Source organism: Anomaloglossus baeobatrachus, chromosome 1, assembly GCF_048569485.1.
Source record: "Anomaloglossus baeobatrachus isolate aAnoBae1 chromosome 1, aAnoBae1.hap1, whole genome shotgun sequence".
Lineage (NCBI taxonomy): Eukaryota > Metazoa > Chordata > Amphibia > Anura > Aromobatidae > Anomaloglossus > Anomaloglossus baeobatrachus.
In genome coordinates, this window is record NC_134353.1 from 384,942,313 (window position 1) to 384,957,990 (window position 15,678).

Here is a 15,678-nt window from a genome sequence, read left to right on the forward strand (position 1 = left end):
GCCTCCCAGGTTTGTCACAAGCCCTGCGTTTTACCCGCCTCTTCCCAATTGTCCTGGTGCAGTAGTTATCGGGGTAATATAAGAGGTTAATGACAGCCCACAGCTGACACTAATACCTAGATTAGTAATGGCAGGTGTCTGTAAGATCCACATTATTAATCAATAAGTGAAAAGAAATAAACACAAGCACTGAAAAAATCCTTTATTTGGAATAAAAGACACCACTTTATTAACCCCCAAAACACCCTTGCAGGTACGACGCAATTCACACGAGGTCTCACAATGATTCAGCTCTGCTCCAGCTGAAATTATATCATGCAGCCAAAGAATAATGACCGCCCACTGTAACTGCAGAGGCAGAGACTGAGTGAGATGTGTGATCAGCGGGGACATCACTCAGGCTATTTGCAGTCACAAGTGGAGGTTGTGATGTAACCACAAATCACCTGAGTGACATCAACATTGATTGCGTTGCTCACTCTCTGCCGGAAGTTCACAGCCAGTCTCTGCCGGAAGCTCACAGCGGGTAGTTATTGTTCTACGGCCATGCGCTATGAGTTCAGATGTAGCAGAGCCAGGATCATCGTGGAACCTTGTGCGGATTACACCAGACCTGCAGGGGTGTTTTGGGAGTTAATAAAGTGGTGAAAGAGGGTGCTTTTTTGTCTTTTATTTCAAATAAAGGATTTTTTTGGTGTTTGTGTTTTTTCTTTTCACTTACAGATTAGTAATGGGGGAGTCTCATAGATGCGTACCATTACTAATATAGGGCTTAGTGGCAACTGTAGGTTGTTATTAAAACTTTATTACCCTGATTGCCACTGCACCAGGGCAATTGGTAAGAGCCGGGTAAAATTCCGGGACTATTGCATCTAATGGGTGGCTGCAGGCTGCTATTTTTAGGCTGAGGGGAGCCCAATAACCATGGGTCTCCCCAGTCTAAAAATACCAGCCCCCAGCTGTTGGCTTTATCACACACAGCAGTGGATACTGCTAATGACAAGCTGCAAACCACAGAGACTCTCCTAATAGCATTACTTCAACTGCCCATGGCAGAAATAACAGGCTGCAGATCCCAGTCACATATCTGCTAGCATTCCAAATACTGCCAATGAAAAGAGTGAAACTATAATCTATCTCTATTCATCTCAGGTGCTAGTTACTGATGAAGGCCATGTATGGGCCGCAACCTCTGACTTGACTAAACTGAGTATGAAATAATAAAAAAATCATCATATTTTCTGAATTCAGGAGTGCCCTGTATATATTACTGTTGGCTTTATCATGGCTGAGTGTCAAAATTGGGGGGACTCCACTGTTTTTTTCATTAATTATTTAAATAATTAAAAAAAAAAGAGCTGCATGCGGTTCCTCTTCTTTTGATACAGAGCTAAGATAAGTGCATGGCTGGGAGCTACAGCCTGTAGCTGTATTCTTTATCTGTGCTGGGTATCATAATATAGAGGGACCCTATGCCAATTTTTTTAATTTTTATTCGTACTTTCTGTTAAAAAAAAACCGCATCAGAATGCGTTATTATGCGATTTTGATGCAATTTTTTTGGCAAGAGGTGTAGATTAGTGCAGGAATATGCTGTATACATTTCAGCAGCAAATCTGCATCTCTTGACAAATGCACAAAAACTGTTTTGATGCCGTTTTGGTAGCGTTTTCTGCCAGGAGATACAGATTTGATGCAGGAATTTGGTGTATAAATTCCAGCAACAGATTTGCGCCTCCTGGCAGAAAACTGCTCCAAAATTGGTTCAACACCTTTTTTTTGCATCTTTGGGGCAAAATAAAGCATCAAAACCGTATGCGGTATGATGCAGTAATGATGCGTTTTTTTTCCAGGAGGTGTAGATTGGGTGCAGTAATATGGTGTAAAAATGTCAGCACCAAATTTGCATCTTTTGGCAAAAGAAGCAGTTTTCTGCCAGGTCTGTGAACCTGAGTTTACTGAGGTCAGGTTACCTGTGGTCATAGGTGGAGGCCCGTGGGAACCTTCCGCTGTGACTGCAAATAACCTGAGTGACATCACTGCTGATTGCTCAGCTCATTCCTTTTCTGCTTGAACCTCACAGCATTCGGTCATGTACCATGATCGCGAGCTGTGACTTCAGATATGTAGCAGGAATTATCATGGGACCTCGTGTGGATCTTCCCCCTCTTTGTCTTCCTTTCCTGGTGTGTTCTTTCTGTGCAGTGGTGGGGCTAGCACCCTTTACCTGCCCACTCCATAGTCAGGGACTATTGTAGGGTTATCTCAGGCTTCAGGTTCCTGCTCGGCAACAGGTGAGGAACCTGTATAAGGACTGGCTAGGAGCGCAGGCCACAGTGGCAGGTAAGGTGAGGAGTTGTCTATTTTCCCTCTCATTAGCGCTATGGACCACCTTTGTTAAAGTGTCCCCAGTGTACCTTTTGTTTGTTGTGGTGTGACCGCTGTTGGTGTGGTTTGGCTATTGTCGGACTGTCCCCAGTCTGTGCCGTGACATTTTCAAAATATTTTGAAATTATTAATCTAAAAAAATTAAGATGCATTTGAATTCAACTACTTGTAGTATGATAGCCCTAAATAAAATCCTCAGTGACCAATTGCCTGCAAAAGTCACATAATTAGTAAATTGAGTCCAACTATGTGTAACGTATTCTTAGTATAACTACAGCTGTTCTGTAAAGGACTCAGAAACCAAGGAACATTCCAGACAGGTCAGGGATAAAGTTGTGGAGAAGAGTAAAGCAGGTTTAGATTATAAAAAAAAATAATAGCACAAGCTCTGAATATCCCACTGTTCAAACCATAAGCCAAAAATAAGAAAATGGCACAACTGTAAACCTACCAAAATATTGTCGTCCAATTAAACTGACATCCCAAGCAAGAAGAGGACTAATTAGAGAAGCAGCCAAGAGGCTCAAGGTCACTTTATAGGATCCACAGAGATCCACAGCTCAAGTGGGAGTGTTGTACACAGGACAACTATTAGTTGCGTTATGGCCTTTGTGGAAGAATGCCAAGAAGTAAATAATTTTAGAAAGCAAGCCATAAGAAGTCCCTTTTACATTTTGTAAAAAACCATGTAGGGGAGACAGAGAGCATGTGGAAGAAGGTGCTCTGTTCTGATGAGACCAAAGTAGAACTTTTGGGGCTAAATGCAAATGCTATGTATGACAGGAAACTAACTGTGGATCACTCTGAAAAGACCACCCCTATCATCAAATACAGAGGTTGCAGCCATGTGCTGTGGGGAAGCATTTCTTCAGCAAGGACAGAGTAGCTGCTCAGAGTTGATGGGAGGATGTATGGAGCTAGATACAGGGCAATCAAGGAGGAAAACCTGTTAGAGGCTGCAAAAGACTTGAAACTGGGGTGTAGGTTCACCGTCCCGCAGGACAACAACCCTAAACATACTGCCAGGGCTGCAATGGAATGGTTTAGATCAAACCGTGTGTGTGTGTGTGCGTGCGTGCGTGCGTGCGTGCATGGCCCAGTGACAACCTGGACCTAAATCCCAGTGATAATCTGTGACAGGTCTTGAAATTTGCTGTTCGCACATGTCTCCATCCAATCTCACTGAGCTAGTGATAATTTACAAAGAAGAAAGGGCAAAAATCTCAGATGTGCAAAGCTTGTAGTGACATATCCAAAAGACTTGCAGCACTAGATGCAAAAGGTGATCCTACAAAGTACTGTTAATACAAATGCTCTTTACTATTTTCAGATTTATATTTTTTAAAATATTTAGAAAACCATGTATCATTTTCTTTACACTTCATAAATACTTGCTACTTTGTGTTGGTATGACACATAAAATCTCAATAAAATATATGAAAAAATGTGGATAGGTTCACTGGGTATGAATAGTTTTTCAAGACACTGTATAGCTAACTACTGCAAAAAAATAAACAAAAACAAAGCCTTTTTCTTTAGCTTGTTATATATATGGTACATGTGACACAAACCTAAAATGTAAAATAGTTAAAGGGTTTATCAGGTCTAAAATGATACTGGAAGTCTGTAGTCACTCTATGTGACTGCAAACTTATAAATCCTCGTTGTACATATATCGGTTTCTGAGCTGGGAACGGCAGTCATGTGCCCGCAATTCTGTGATATTCATGCTCCCGGCCACAACCCAACCAGTGGGCGTGGCCTTGCTCAATACAAATGTATTGACCAATGTTGAGCCCACTAAACTGCAACATCCACTAGTCGGACATACCCACTCCATATGCTTGCATTGAACGAGGCCACGCCCACTAGTTGGATTCTGGCTGGGAACATGCAAATCTCACAATTACATAGAAAGACTGCAGACTTATCATTTTACACTGGACAACCCCTTTAATAAGGAAAACCTTGTCTGTAAATACATTGGTCTACATTCTTATGGTCTTGTACCTTCTTCCCGCATCTGCTCATATTTCCTCTTTGCAATGTATCTCCTCCAAGCTTTCTGGATGGTTCTGGCAAATGAATCAAACTTTCTCTCTCTCATTTCCTCCAATAGGAATAACTACAGAAATAAAAAAAACTCAATAGATTAATAGAAGGTCAGAAAATAAGACTTTAAAGAGATAAAATGATCTTATTATTTATGCTCATTTATATAGCACCATTCATTTAACAGCACTTTACATATGTAAATTGCCTCTTTGTAGGGGAAGAGGACTTGAACTCTAGGGCCACCTACTGGAAACAGCAATTCTAAAAGTGAATATCGACCCTTTAATGAGTCTTACCATATGACTTAGGATACAAGATATAAGGGGTAAATTTTCTCCTTACTTTCAATAGGTGGCACTAGAGTTCCAATCTTCTTTCTCTCTGAAGAGGCAGTTTGCATATTTCATTTCCCAGAGAAGCACAGCGTTTAAGTCTCCTCACACTGGCATGCCAAACCTGGCATGTCCCTCTCCACAAGGAGAAAACTTACCCCTTAAATTCCCCATCAGTATCAGAAATGTTGTCCTTGGTGGGATTTAAACCTAGGACCTCAATGCTGCATAGCCACAGTTCTACTCACTTAGCCACCATGTTGCCAAAACTGTTACACCCAGGAGCTGCAAGATTTTGGTCATACAAGCATGCCTGGACTGGCTACAACACTGTGAGTAAGAAGTAGATCCGAACACTTTCACAGCTCATGGTGCAGTGCATCAGTACAGAGCCGGATGCCAGTCAAAGTGCCAAGGCATTCTGTTTCCATGCTGGAACGCCTTCATGTTTGTCAGCTGGCGGCTGCCAGAAGCTGCATGTTTAGTACAGCGGTCGGGTACCTTTCTAACATACTTATTAATCTGTAGATTAACCCTATATCTGCAGAGTTTATTTTATGTACGGTATTTTACACAGTTTGGGGCTTACTTTCCTGAAAGTAGACAACTGCTGTTGTCCCTTATGTCTTATAATTCAGGATTATATGCTTAACTACCTGTAAAATAAATTTTCATCACAGGTCAAGTGCGCAGAATATGAAGCAGGCTTAGGATTTGAGCCTGCGCCATACCTGGCTACCGGGTTATACAGCTGGTTTTCTACCTACAGCAGCAGCGAACAGTTTGTTTGAAAATCATTGACAACACCTTGAAATGTTCTGGTTATCGGTGTGCTCGCATATCAGCTCCATCTGCCCTTCCTGCCACACAATTGCTGGAAACCAATGAGTTACGATAGGCCTATTGAATGCCCCTATTTACTTACATCTTAGTCTTAGGCGGGCTTTGCACATTACGACATCGCACGGTCAAATTGAAAATGACGCACTTCCGGCATCGCATGCGACATTGTAGTGTGTAAAGGCTCGATGATACGAATAACGAGCGCAAAAGCGTCGTAATCGTATCATCGGTAAAGCGTCGGCGTAATCCATGATTATGCTGACGCGACGGTCTGATGTTGTTCCTCGTTCCTGCGGCAGCACACATCGCTGTGTGTGAAGTCGCAGGAGCGAGGAACATCTCCTACCGGCATCACTGCGGCTTCCGTAGGATATGCAGAAGGAAGGAGGTGGGCGGGATGTTTACACCCCGCTCATCTCCGCCCCTCCGCTCCTATTGGCCGCCTGCCGTGTGACGTCGCAGTGACGCCATACGACCCGCCCCCTTAATAAGGAGGCGGGTCGCCAGCCAGAGCAACGGTCGCAGGACAAGTGAGTCCATGTGAAGCTGCCGTAGCGATAATGTTCGCTACGGCAGTTATCACAAGGATATCGCAGCTGCGACAGGGGCAGGGACTATCACGCTCGGCATCGCAGCATCGGCCTGCGATGTCGCAGCGTGCAAAGTGCCCCTTAGTCTAGTCCATCTAGATTGTCAATTACCCTTTAGATTGCAATACTGCAATATATATTATAAGCAATCAAGCTTGTATCAGATTCAAGTCCCTAAAGGGGAGTTAAAATAAAATTCAAAAGAATGTTTTAAAGAATCTGAAATATAAAAGGTTTAAAACACACCATTTTTCCAAATTAAATAAAAAATACAAAAATTAAAAAACTATTTTTTTTAAAGTTTGATTTATATAACTATAAAATTATTTATAGTGTACCTTAAATGCTAAAAAGATAAAAAAAAAAAAAAATATGCTAGAATTGCCATTTTTCGTACATCGCATATCCCCACAAAAATGCAATAATAAAACTTTATATGTCGGGTGTATCAATAATGGTATCAATAAAACTACAGCTTGGTGCACAAAAAAAGCCCTCACACAGCTCCATTGACAGTCAACACAACAAATGAAATAGAAAAAAAAAATGATGATGGGGGGAATGCTGTATTTTATCACATGGGGAGATTTATGAAAATGTTAGCCGTGTTTCTACATTGCATAAATGCTATGTTTTTTTCTGCTGCAATTTTTAATTCAGGTGTCAACACTAAAGTATGCAATAGTAATTTGTTGTGATTATTGTGATTTTACTAGTTATAGGTGAGCCTGCTCGGTACTTGATCGAGCATCAGCATGCTCTAGACGCTTAATACTCGATCAAGTATCCTGGTATTTGGGCGCCATGCTCAAGTCCCCCAGTGTTCTCTAATAATATGTCTCTTAGCTGCATTTAGTATACGGCAAGCTGATGGAGAAAGAATAGTGTATTAGAGGCATGTAGGCCAAGATTCTAGCCTTACAGACCTTGCTGCTGCAACGTAAAAAAAACTATTGTATTATCCAATAATACGCTCTTAGGTGCATTTCGTGTAGTGCAAGCTCCTGGAGGTGGAATAGTGTATTAGAGGCATGTAGACAGGAATTATAGCTATACAGACCTTGCTGCTGCTACATTAAACCAAAAGTCCTTTTTAGGGCTACTTCAAATCTATTCTATTCTCCAATGATACTGCTGTTAGCTGCGATAAGTGTATAGCTAGCAGCTGTAGAAGAGATATTGTTTTGAAGGCATGTAGGCAGGGATTCTAGCCCTACAGTCCTTTCTGCTGCAACCTAAAGCTAGAAGTTCTTTTCAGGCCTACAACTATTCTATTAGCTATTAATACTGTTGTTATCTGCCATCAGTGCAGGGATGGATGCGAGAGTAGGGATAGTTTTAGATTAGGGCATATAGGCAGAGTATATTGGTTTACAGTTCTTCTATAGGTATGCTTCCGCTGTAATTTCACTGCGTTGGTCAGGGCACAGGTGATGCTATGGGACATGTGCTGGTATAAGACGGAGACAGCACACAAAGAAATATAGTGGCAGCTGGGGACCGAGTACTGCAGGCCAGCCGCCTGCCTGAGATTGTGGAAAGGGTCCGAGTCCAGAAGCCTAAATGGCAACATTTCTAGGGCAAGCAGTCAGGATATGCAAGCATGTGGGAGCCTGTGTACTTTCTCCGTCTCCACTTGGTCCGCATGCAAAGCTTCCTTTTTGATTGTGAGCAGCAAGCATTTGAGTAGAAACAGAAGTAGGATGGTTACACTAATTATACTGTCATCACCTCTCACCATCTTGGTTGATTACTCAAGGTTTTGAACTTGGTGGCTTTCCTAAGGAAGAAGTGAACATCACTTTGAAACATGTAGAATAAACCACTCCGTTTGCATTTTCTATGCTATTCCTTTATTTCCTTTATCCAGCAGAGTGAAAAACGACATCATTATTCTGGCTGCTTGTAGCATTTTTAGTTGACAAGCGGATATGCCTATTAGGTGATATGCCCCCGGAGGCACTACAAGCACATGGAATCAACTTAAAGAAGTGGTCCACTACAATGTATATTGGCCATATCACTAGAAAACTGAGAATTAAGGCTTTTTCCAAATCACTTCTGTTGCCAATTCTGTCTCTGAGCATCGCTATTGCTGTCTGCTCTGTCCCCATCATGTGACCCGGGCTGCAGTGGCCTCTAATGTCCAGTGATGTCACGTCAACTTCCAGAATTGAAGTGATTGGCCCTGAGTGACTGGGCTGATTTTCATCTCACGTCACAGCTCAGCATTGTTGTGATACCAATGTGATATGACTGAAGTTTGAATGTAATTAAATAGGAATCATAATCAAAAGATAGGAGTGATCCCAGATATTATTTGACCTATCAATAATTCAGTATCAAAGAGATGTCCTTTGGAGGGCCAATATGATGACCAAAGAATACATGTCTTGAAGCAGTTTTAAGATAAAGGAAGTAACATTTACAGTTCCACTTGCCGGAAACTTGTGGTTAGCTTAAAGACAGGTTTAAGGAAGCTTGCATATGAAATTTACGGCTCATTGCAATATTTCACCAACACTATGGTCAAACTGTGGTCGGACAGTTGTCAACTGGCAGGATGGGCAGGAAATGTGCAGGAAGCAAACGGTGCCCCCAGCAGTTTGTGGTCAAGTTACATGAACATGACTCAGCTGTCACATGCTGGTGACCATTTAAACACAACCTACAATGTTTTCCTATAAAAATACACCAGACTCGCTTAATGTTAGGGAAATACCTTCCAGGACATTGAAGTGTACGTACGCACTGTTCCTGTGATGCCATGCCAAGATGCCATGTTGATTCCTTATCATTAACTCGAGTTCCCTCCGATGTGAAAGGATTGCTACAACATAACGGTAATGTTGATGCATATTTCTGTTATTGTATAAGTTTCTATGACTATAGTTCTTATGCCTATGTACCATTGACTATATATATTCATGTGCTATTAAAATAAATAGTATCTTGCTATAAAGAATATTAGTATTCGTGCCTGATTAGGATATCAGTGAGCGCTTCGTAAGTACGGGCTTTCAGCCCCCTTTTTAGTAGAATTTAGCAAGACATAAATTGGCGTAGTCGGCAGGATTACTTCTATAAGAAGTAATTAATGAATTTTTGTAATTTAGAAATTAAAAACATATATTTGGCAAAATTTCCAGATATATTTTTTCAATCTTTTTGCATAGTGTCAAAATGTTCAGAAAACGTAAGGATAATGTTAAGGAGGTTGTTGTGGAGATCCCGAGCTGGATTGAGGCTCCCTACAATCTTATAGCACATGAATTGGTCAATTGTGGATTGGCAGAACAATGGCAGAATAAGCTCAAGGGTTGTGAAGCTACTGATGTTGTGAATGTACTCAGTAGTGCCCCTGTGAAAACAGGTGATGTAGTGTCTTGTGGATTGGTAGAACAATGGCAGGACAAGCTCAAGGGTAGTGAAGCTACTGATGTTGTGAATGTATTCGGTAGTGTCCCTGTGAAAGCAGGTGATGTAGTGTCTTTAGCACGGCACAAACAATGGCAGGATAAGCTTAAGGGTAGTGAAGCTACTGATGTTGTGAATGTATTCGGTAGTGTCCCTGTGAAAACAGGTGATGTAGTGTCTTTAGCACGGCACATGTGGATTTTGGCAAGTGCATATAGTGTAATGCATGAGCGTAATCTAAAGATTCAAGGACAAGATGAGCAAAGTGTGAAAGATCAATTGACAAAACTGGTTGCTCATATGTGGAGTAAAGGATGGGAAATCAAAGATGCCAAGGTTCAAGGACCGTCTCACGTGGTAACATGTCTAGGGATTCAGTGGAACAAGGGGTACAGAGAGATCTTGCCCAATGCCAGACAGAAAATTATTAATTTTCCGGTCCCTAAATCCAAACAAGAGACTCAGTCTTATATTGGATTGTTTGATTTTTGGAGACAACATATCCCTCATTTGGGACAAATGTTGGCTCATTTGTACAAAGTAACGAGGAAAAAATATGAGTTCCCATGGGGAGAGGAACAGCAAAATGTGTTTGAGATGGTCAGGGAAGTGTGGCAAGACATTGAAGGGATTATTCAATCTACCAAGAAGACCACTGTATTTCATGTCGATGCTCATGTCCCTACTAACTCACTTGAACGTTTGTTTAATTCAGAAGCAGATAAAGCAGCAGCCATCAGACAAGTCAGTCCAACAGTTGACAAGGCAAGGTACAGCTGTTTGGGCACACCAGAAAGAGTGCCACCTTATTCAGCAGGTTTAGACCTCAGTACATTGGAAACTGTCGTGGTACCCCCAGGTAAGGTAAAACCAATTTCAACAGGATTGGGTTGCCGTACACCAAAGGATCATTATGGTCAAATAGCCACTCGTTCTAGTTTAGTGTTAAAAGGAGCCATAGTGGTGGGAGGGGTAATAGAGGCAGATTATCAGGGAGAAATCAAGGTACTGATGCTAAATTTGGGAAATGAACCTTTGATATTGATGAAACACCAGAAGGTGGCTCAGATGTTAATAATTCCAATAAACTTGTCTGAAATAAGAGAAGGAACTGACCCGGCAGAATTAACAATACGGGGTACTAAAGGTTTTGGATCCTCTAATATTAAAAATGTAGGAGCAAAAATATGGATTCAAAACCTCCAAGGACCGCCCTCAGAGACAGAGGTAATAGCGGTCAGAAAAGATCGTACTCTCCTGATAATGAGACCAGGAGTGGAAAAGTGGGAATATGTCCCACAAGAAAAATGTTATTTACGAGAATAATAGTGTATCTTTATTCACAGAAGGTGTTGTAAATAAGCGGAATCCATGGTATCGGTTACTGGGAAGAGCTCAATAGTGAGGAGATGGAGAAATTCCTGTGTTTGATGTTTGCCTCTTTGGTCGTTGGATGGACAAGTCTACATCAGGAGGAACCTATGGCGAATACATTTCTGATGCACCATCACATTTTCAACACACAGATTGCTGGATCTGTACACATTCTTCGCTTACAGCCACCAGTATCCCTTATCTGGATGTCCCGGTATCGATGGAGGAAATCTTAAAGTAGAAAAGTTGTTCTGATCATCTTGCTGATAAAGACACTCGAAGTGTTCGTCTATAGAATGTGACAGTACCCATTTCCGTAGTGGGATGGATCAATCTTCCATGGTGGCAAGGCAATTTGAATGCAACAGTCACCAATTTGCAATATCTGGCTTTTAAGGGAGGAATTTGGGTACTATGAAATAAGACTGGACTGACTAACCTGGGATTCATCCCTATAGGGAATATGAAAATAAGTTTTGGGACAGCTATAAATACTGTAGATGCTTTTAAACCCAGCTTAGTGGAAAGGACAATTCATTATATGTTATGGCCTTATGCCAATATGTTCATAAATGGGACTAGTGAAACTCGTAGTAACATATCGGGAAATGTAATGTGTAATGATTCCTTTGAATATCGAGCAAATGCCAAAACACATGATATTCAAGGGAGCTTTTCAGATAATATTGCTTTTAGTTTTAATATACTATACATAGTAGTGAAACTGATTATATTTGTGATTCAACGTTTATCTAAACAAAGCAAGACAATTTGTGGCAAACAATATTTCTTGGTCATGGTATGGTATATTCCGAGTGATCTTCTTCTAGTGGAATACTGATGATGGAAAATAATCCCTGGGATCAAGGACCGATTGTGATACCAATGTGATATGACTGAAGTTTGAATGTAATTAGATAGGAATCATAATCAAAAGATAGGAGTGATCCCAGATATTATTTGACCTATCAATAATTCAGTATCAAAGAGATGTCCTTTGGAGGGCCAATATGATGACCAAAGAATACATGTCTTGAAGCAGTTTTAAGATAAAGGAAGTAACATTTACAGTTCCACTTGCCGGAAACTTGTGGCTAGCTTAAAGACAGGTTTAAGGAAGCTTGCATATGAAATTTACGGCTCATTGCAATATTTCACCAACACTATGGTCAAACTGTGGTCGGACAGTTGTCAACTGGCAGGATGTGCAGGAAATGTGCAGGAAGCAAACGGTGCCCCCAGCAGTTTGTGGTCAAGTTACATGAACATGACTCAGCTGTCACATGCTGGTGACCATTTAAACACAACCTACAATGTTTTCCTATAAAAATACACCAGACTCGCTTAATGTTAGGGAAATACCTTCCAGGACATTGAAGTGTACGTACGCACTGTTCCTGTGATGCCATGCCAAGATGCCATGTTGATTCCTTATCATTAACTCGAGTTCCCTCCGATGTGAAAGGATTGCTACAACATAACGGTAATGTTGATGCATATTTCTGTTATTGTATAAGTTTCTATGACTATAGTTCTTATGCCTATGTACCATTGACTATATATATATTCATGTGCTATTAAAATAAATAGTATCTTGCTATAAAGAATATTAGTATTCGTGCCTGATTAGGATATCAGTGAGCGCTTCGTAAGTACGGGCTTTCAGCCCCCTTTTTAGTAGAATTTAGCAAGACAATTGTGCACTCTCTCTTCTGCACTGCTTTCCATAACAGAGTGCCATAAGCATCCGCAATGCTTTGCTGCGACGTGTGATAGAACTCTGCCCACAGCCAAGTCATTCAGGGACACTGGGTTCCGCCTCATACATTTATTTGTATCCTATGATTTCGTTTTAAAATGCATCAGATTTATCTTAATGTTTCCTGCAATTGAAAAAAAAATCTAATTTTAAGATTGTCTGGTCTAAATATATACCCCTTACCAGTTGGATAACTTTGTGCCTGAAATTTGTGTTACAATTTTGATGCATTTTTTGGTGCTCAGTGGTGCTCAGTGTTGCATGCTAAGCCACTCCCTTTTCCTGCCAAACCATAGTAAGGCAACTCTTTCCCGTCAGACAATGCACAGAAAGTGTCAACAATTCATCATAAATATGGTGTGAGACATGGCTAACATCTTTTTGGTGCAAACTGCTTGATAAATCTCTCTATTTTCAGAACATATACGCTTACAGCATACCGATTCTGGATTTTTTACAAACACTTTGGTTTTCCCCATTTGGTACTGATCAGCATCCATATTCACAGATCTCAGGAGATGCTGTACTCCTTGTCGCTCATCTCCTCTCCACCTTGGCCATGTTTCAGGTGTCAGGATGGCATACCTGTAAGGAAAATGGATTCATAATCTTATAGTTTATACAGTTATTTTTTGAAGACTTGACTGTTAATAGAATTTTCTACCTTTGTAAAAATTTATGAAAAACTCTTCGGTAGGCAAAGCCAGCACGGCGTACACGAATGTTTTCTTTCAGACCCAGATATTCCACTTGATGTTTGACTCTGGAAAACCCAAAAATAATAATGATTTTTTTTTCAATAGTATTGAACAGCACTTAAAAATTCAAAGAATATATGTACAAACAATATTGGACATTACAGGGTAACATTTATTTTAACAATTCCACCAAAGAGAATGAGGTCCCTGCTCGCAAGAGCTTACATTCTATAATGAAGTAGGAATGACACAAAACAATAGTTATGTAAAGGAATGTAAACCAATCACCGAGTATCTGTGTATGTGCAGATACAAGATGATATTGAGTTGATGGAGTTTGGGGCAACTGATGAAAAAAGTGACTAGATTTTCAGGGAAAATGTAAAGGAGGGATTACGCTCTCAAATATTTCATAGGTGAGGTGATGATGATGATAGTCTTGCCTCAAAAATTAGTTTTTTGGCCATTTAAAATTGTTGACACAGGGAATAATCTGATTGTTTGGTCTAGTAGATTCTAGAGGACTGGTGCTGCTCAAAAATGTCTTAAGGCCCCGTTACACGCAACAACATCGCTAACGAGATGTCATTGGGGTCACAGAATTCGTGACGCACATCCGGCCTCGTTAGAGACGTCGTTGCATGTGACACGTACGAGCGACCGCTAACGATGCAAAATACTTACCAAATCGTTGATTGTTGACATGTCGTCCATTTCCCAAATGTCGTTGCTCGTTGTGGACGCAGGTTGTTCGTCGTTCCTGAGGCAGCACACATCGCTACGTGTGACACCCCAGGAACGACGAACAACACCGTACCTGCGTCCTCAGGCAACGAGATGGGCGTGACTTTCATGCAGCTGCTCTCCACCCCTCCATTTCTATTGGACGCCTGCCGTGTGACGATGCTGTGACGCCGCACGAACTGCCCCCTTAGAAAAGAGGCTGTTCGCCGCCCACAGTGACGTCGCTAGGAAGGTAATTATGTGTGATGGGAACTAGCAATATTGTGCGCCAAGGGCAGCGATTTGCCCGTGACGCACAAACGACGGGGGCGGGAGCTTTCACAATCGACATTGCTAGCGATTCGCTGCGTGTAAAGTCCCCTTTAGAGTTTGCTGTGGGAAGTTCAGACTATGGAGAAAGTAAATCTTAGATCATTAGAAGGACATATTGCAAAGTTAGGGTGGTAGGCAAAGATGATGTGATGTGGAACTGTGCAGAGCTTTGTGGGACAAGTTAATGTTTTATTCTGGAGTGAACAGGCAACAAGTGCAATGACTGGCACAGTGTGGAGGCTTTAGTGTGTTGGCTGGAAAAATATGAGCATGATCATAAAAAAGTGCAACAATAAAAAGGGTTTTTATGTTTCTATCGGAAGAAAAAGGTGGATTTTGGAACTGTATTTAAGATGCAGGTGACGTGAGTTTGCAGGTCATTGAATATAGGAAGCAAAGGAAAGATCGGAATCAAATGTAAAACATCAAGACCGTGAATGTGTACTATCTATGAGTTATAGTAGTACCTCACTCAAAAAATACAAATATTACATTTAATTAGGTTAACAGACAGAGAAATCACAAGAAATGTATTATACCACTAATATGCTATTCATGCAAGTTAAATATTTACTCCACCCTATGGACTTTCTTCTGACCTGCTCTCTTCCCAGTCTTTAGGCCTTTTAGTCTCATTTGGTTTGATGCATCGGATATAATGAGGTGTGCATTTCATCAGAGTGTTTACAAGGTCATTGGCTTGTTTCTGTAAAAAAATTGAATAGTTTTAATTATACTGTACAAGCCATAAAGGGTATAGCCAGATATTACATAATTTAAGTATCAGGATTATTTCATAATTTAAGTATCAGAGTAACAGTTTTAAGTGTTTAAGATATCAATAAATGGAGATGGCCATTGATGAGCTACTTAGTCCCGAAAATGAGGTGTATAGATACTTGTATCAGGTTGATGGTTACTGCCATGGATGTATTTCAAACTATGGTGTCAGATGCTTGTATAGATTACAAATTGTTACTGCTCTTTAAATGTCCAGGCACAACAGTTTGTTGTCGGACCATAATGCATAGACTTTCCACAGCACTACCAACCTAAGCGTGATAGCCTCATCTTCATACATAATCACCAGGTGTGTCTGTCCACCTATTCCGGCATGCATCGTGCCACTGTCAGTTACGCAGGCGCAGTGACATGCACATTACCGC

At 41.0% G+C, this 15,678-nt stretch overlaps 1 protein-coding gene across 1 annotated transcript in view; it reads right to left on the reverse strand.

The window, feature by feature from the left end:
- LOC142315335 (unconventional myosin-If-like) overlaps positions 1–15,678 on the reverse strand; it is a 279,905-nt gene that overhangs the window by 55,929 nt on the left and 208,298 nt on the right. The window contains exons 17-20 of the mRNA XM_075352538.1: positions 15,112–15,218; positions 13,423–13,521; positions 13,199–13,343; positions 4,399–4,513 (exon numbers count right to left, since the gene is read on the reverse strand). Coding sequence (XP_075208653.1) covers positions 4,399–4,513; positions 13,199–13,343; positions 13,423–13,521; positions 15,112–15,218 — 466 coding nt within the window. The remainder of the gene's footprint in view (positions 1–4,398; positions 4,514–13,198; positions 13,344–13,422; positions 13,522–15,111; positions 15,219–15,678) is intronic.